We start from the raw sequence: 5,000 nt of genomic DNA on the forward strand, positions 1-5,000 counted from the left end.
AGTAGTAGTAGTAGTAGTAGTAGTAGTAGTAGTAGACGGTATAAAGTACTAAATGAGGAGATAAAAGGGAGAGAGAAGGAATGGAGACTAACAATACCAGAATGACGATGACGACAAGCGGCGGTGGTAAAGGAGAAGAGAAGTAAAAAGCAGAAAACATAAGAAAATTCTGAAAAGCAGAAATATATGACGAATAGCAGATGATATAAAACAAAGAATGAGCGAAGGAAAGGAGAAATGAGGTTGGAGCTCAGGGCAACTTAAAGTGGATAGGAGTGAAAAGAAATGAATAGAGAGAGAGAGAGAGAGAGAGAGAGAGAGAGAGAGAGAGAGAGAGAGAAAGGAAGGGGAAGCGTGAGCGGGAGAATGATAACAGTGGGAGAAATGGAGAATGAGAAAGATAGGAAATAAGAAATAAAGAGGGAGGAGGAGGAGAGGAGAAGGATAGAATAGCCAAGATAAGAGCTGGTGCACATGTGCATTGCGAAGTCAGATTTGAAACGACCTAGCCCGAGATGCCTATGACAGCCCGGCCGCGGATCCGGCGATGGCGGAGTCGGTGGACAAAGATCTGGAATGAGGAGCATTTGGACGACAGAATCGAGAAAATGGAGGGACCATTAAAATAGACGAACGAGCGAAAATAGGTGATACGAAGGCGGGGGTGGGCGAGTGACGATGGGAGGAGATTGACAGGTAGAAAAATGTGGGAATGAGAGAGATTAGAATAGAGTAACTCCACGAACTGGCCGTAACCGTTTTAAATCCCTTTGTTGACCTCTGCTGAGCTGATTCTGGTTAACGCCAAGTTACTTTATTCAGCAAAGCGGAGTATATTTGGAACAAAATAGAATCTCAATGAAACTCAATTTATCCCAAGTTTATGAAAATCAACTGCATATGTATATTTATATGTATATGTATATGTATATGTATATGTATATGTATATATGTATATGTATATATATGTATATATGTATATGTATATGTATATAATATATATATATATAATATATACATATACATGTATATGTATGTATGTGTAAGAGGCTGGTAGATGAAAGTAGTTGACAGGTAGGTAGATAGAGGGGTAGGTAGCGAGAAATTCATTTTTACGGGTTAGATGTTTTGAAAACAATAGCCGCGGCGTGGTTACAGAGTTCCATAATCTCCTTCAAAGTCTAAAGTTTGTAAACAAAAGCTAGGGTATCGATACTGGCGCTAATGTGACGAAATGTAAACACTAAACCATTTCACTTCGTAACCAAGATTGCTTGCGTAAGCAGTATTGCTTGAGAGAGTGTAACAGTCTTTCTGATTGGAGAAAAGGGTGGAGAAAAATTATTGGTGCACCAAAGAACAGTCACGCCTTTAAGGGGAGGCACTTATTTGTAACAATCAAAGTTATTGGATGAATTAAGTAGTGATGTCGGAGCAGACTTGGCTTGGTGAGTGAATTAGGGATCCCAGCTGGGAGTCCTCTGGTGTACTTAAACTAAGTTGTAGAAGTGTAATATTATTCGGAAGAAACGAAGAAAAAATTACGTTTAATTCATCCCATTGAGAAACATTGAAAGAAAGTGAATGAAGAAATATAATACAATAGAAGGAACATTTAACAGAATTAAAACAAATAAGGAAAGAAGGTAACTGAAAGTGATGGTGGCAGCGGAGCTAAAATATGTATGTATGTATATATGTATGTACATATGTATATATGTATGTATGTACGTGTGTATGTACGTACGTACGTACGTATTTATGTATGTATGTATGAACGAGTATGTATGTACATATACATATACATAAACATATACATATACATATACTTATACATATACATATACATATACGTATACATATGTATATACATATACATATATATATGCATATACATATACATATACATATAAATGTACATATACATATACATATACAAAACATATCTGTAGAGGCTAGGACTGGAGTTAACTCCAACTTTCCAACCTGCGTCTTTGGCACTTAGTTCCAAAAACTCACTGTTCGTTATTGCATGATTGTCAACGTGTTCGAACCGTTGACAAACTCAACAACTTTTTGCACGGAGAATTGGGAAGCACTTGATCCTGAGAGGTGTCCGCTTGATTTCAGATGTCAACATTATTTGTCGTGTCGTGCCCGTTCTACAGTAGACGATTTTGTTCTACTGGAGGAGCGAGAATGAACACGAACATTTCTCTTTTATTTTCTCTTTATTCATTTATCCTCTTTATTCATTTTCCTCACTTATCACTCTCCTCACTTATCACTGTCATTTTCTTAGCACTTCCCACTGCAACTACCTTTCCCTCCCTATCCTCCTTCACATTTAGTAACTACCTAAAATACTCTGCCCATCTTCCTCTTATTGCCTTCTCTTCCATTATCATCTCTCCATCTGCACCTTTTACCTTTTCTTCTCTACTTGATTCGCCTCCTTTTCCTCCCTTAATTTCTTTCCAAAACATCTTTTTATTACTTTCAAAATTTTCTGTCATACTCTTACTCCACTTCACATCTGCTCTCCTCTTTGCCTCCTATATCTTATGCTTTACTTGTCTCCTCTTTTTTTTCGTACCTATCATATGTTTCCCTTGTTCTGTTTTGTAACCAATGTGTGAAAGCTCGCTTCTCCTCTTCTACATCCTTCTTTGTTTCCTCATCACATCAGTCACTACCCTTCCTTCTGTTTCCTCCCATCCTCCTTGTTCCACACACCATCTTAGCACACTTTGTGACTCCCTCTTTGAACCATCCCCATTCCTCCTCCACTCCTAGTTCTACTCTGTCCTTCACTAATAGTAATAATAATAATGATAATAAAAAAAAAAAAATAATAATAATAATAATAATAATAATGATAATAGTAATGATAAAGATATTACTAATAATAATGATAATAATAATAGTGATGATGATGAAAATAATAATAATAATAGTAATAATGATAACAACAATAATAATAACAATAATAATGATAATAATGATGATAATAATAACAATAATAATGATAACTTATAAGAGTAATTTATAATAATGATAATAATAATAGTAACAGCAACAACCTCCAGTAAATCTCTGTAAAGAAACTTTGGACTGTTGCGTGTGTCAGTCAAGAGTCAGTCACTAGGGGCTGCATCTCCAAAAGAAAGTAAGGATGTTAGTTTTCTTTTTGAAAACGGGCTGAAGGGAAATGTGAGGATTAAGACAAATTGATATAATGCCTTACAGTTAAAGTGGTGGGGGCCATTAGTTACTCTACGGCTCCCTAATATCTCATTTGTTTCATGTGCGCCCTCCCTCCCTAAGAAAGAGAACGTAGATACAGGTTGAAAACCATTGGCCTAAAGCCTTCAGTGCCTCAACACGTCACCGTGAAGCTGGGTCATGTTTATGGAACACAAGAGAACAGAATATAGTCCGTAGGGTCTCTCCTCTAAGATGTGTGAACGTGTGAACGGGGTATTTGGTTGTCGAACACGTTGGTTAAACCCCAAATACCCCGTTCACACGTTCACACATCACTTTAAACACGTGTCTGTCGAACCGCGTTCGACGAACCGTTAGACCGTGTGAACCCCCTCTAAGGTTCTCCACCGAAGTGAAGGTTCTCCACAGTACAGTCCGAAAGGCTACCAAAAAAAATGACTATATTATCTTCCTCTTCTTCCGCAGACTCGGCGCCTGTCATCGAATACCGCTTCATCAGCCAGACACTTCAGCCGGGCCCGAGCGTGAGCCTCAAATGTATCGCTTCTGGGGCGCCAACGCCGCACCTTACCTGGGCCCTCGATGGATTCCCGCTCCCGCAGAGTGATAGGTAAAGAGGGACACCGCTTTTATGATGACGATGAAGGCGAAAAATATGAGTTTTTTAGAAGTGCGTTCAGATTTTCTCTTTCTTTTATCTATTTAAGAAAGGTTGGTGAGTAGGTGAATAGATGTCATATCTTTTTTAGGCTTTGACATGATTGAAGAGTAGCTGAATACTTATTTGTTCATGTTTTTTTAATTCTCATTTCAAGTGCAGGATTGAGGAAGGTTGGAGGTGAGAATGGATCTCTGAGCCTCTCTTATCCCTAGAACATGCCTCAGGCTCGGCTTACTTTTATGTCTCATAGATGAGGTCTTCAAATAATCAAGTTAGAATTATTTTGCTTAAAGATTACAGTGTCTGCACCATAAAATTGTAGGTCTAGTCATTGGGTTTCATAAGGATATTGTAGGTACAAATTGCACTCTGTCGTCCAGCCAGAGCAATGTGTTGTCTTCACACACGTGATAGCTCAGTTCACGGGTTGTAATGTTTCAAGCCACATGCAACCCCTCGAAAAAACTAATTCTCCCTCTCCCTCTCTATCCTAGGGTCGTGATATCCCTGTAATACTAAAAAGCAGTTTGGTTTTTCAAGTCCAACCATGAAGTGACGCGTTTTCTGATTCCCCCACCTATCCCTATCCTACAAGTTCCAGCTTGCAAAGGCCACGCCCCCTCTAGTGACCTATAAAAGCAGCAGGGACTCGTCTAGACCTTTTTCGTCCGTATCCTGATCTACGGGGTACAATCCCCTCCCCTCCTGTCCCGTTGGAACCCTTGCCTTAGTTCATTATCTATTAGTATGTGATCAGCATTGGTTTACCACCATTGACCTCTCAAGTGTGATATTTATCATAGGATGTATTAGTTAGGGATCATGACACTTATCATAGGATGTATTAGTTATGGAAATTTATATTTATCATAGAATGTATTAGTTAAGGAAAATTATATTTAGCCGAAGATGTATTAAGTAGGGAAGGTGTTATTTAGCATAAAACTTATGTTCGACCGTTCAGGAATTACGGTGTATAGTTGCTCCATTGGAAAGCAGGTATGATACAATATTTATATCTTACGTCATATAAAAAAAAAAATTACATTTGGTTACTAGCCTATGAAAAAATATCAGATATTGATCTAATTTATTCATAAAGAACTCGCCA

At 38.2% G+C, this 5,000-nt stretch overlaps 2 protein-coding genes and 1 long non-coding RNA gene across 9 annotated transcripts in view; 2 read left to right on the forward strand and 1 right to left on the reverse strand.

Moving 5' to 3' along the window:
* The window catches only part of LOC143019972 (uncharacterized), a 400,229-nt gene that overhangs the window by 55,163 nt on the left and 340,066 nt on the right, over window positions 1-5,000 (reverse strand). The gene's annotated exons all lie outside the window — the stretch shown is intronic.
* Window positions 1-5,000, forward strand: part of LOC143019740 (serine protease ndl-like) — a 232,041-nt gene that overhangs the window by 51,158 nt on the left and 175,883 nt on the right. The window lies entirely within an intron of this gene.
* Window positions 3,662-5,000, forward strand: part of LOC143019968 (cell adhesion molecule Dscam2-like) — a 115,034-nt gene continuing 113,695 nt past the window's right edge. For all 6 annotated transcript variants that reach the window (XM_076176025.1, XM_076176022.1, XM_076176024.1 and 3 more), the window contains exon 1: window positions 3,662-3,838. In XM_076176025.1, coding sequence (XP_076032140.1) covers window positions 3,663-3,838 — 176 coding nt within the window. In that variant the 5' untranslated portion in view covers window position 3,662. The remainder of the gene's footprint in view (window positions 3,839-5,000) is intronic.

Source organism: Oratosquilla oratoria, chromosome 38, assembly GCF_046742065.1.
Source record: "Oratosquilla oratoria isolate Oo_2021 chromosome 38, ASM4674206v1, whole genome shotgun sequence".
Lineage (NCBI taxonomy): Eukaryota > Metazoa > Arthropoda > Malacostraca > Stomatopoda > Squillidae > Oratosquilla > Oratosquilla oratoria.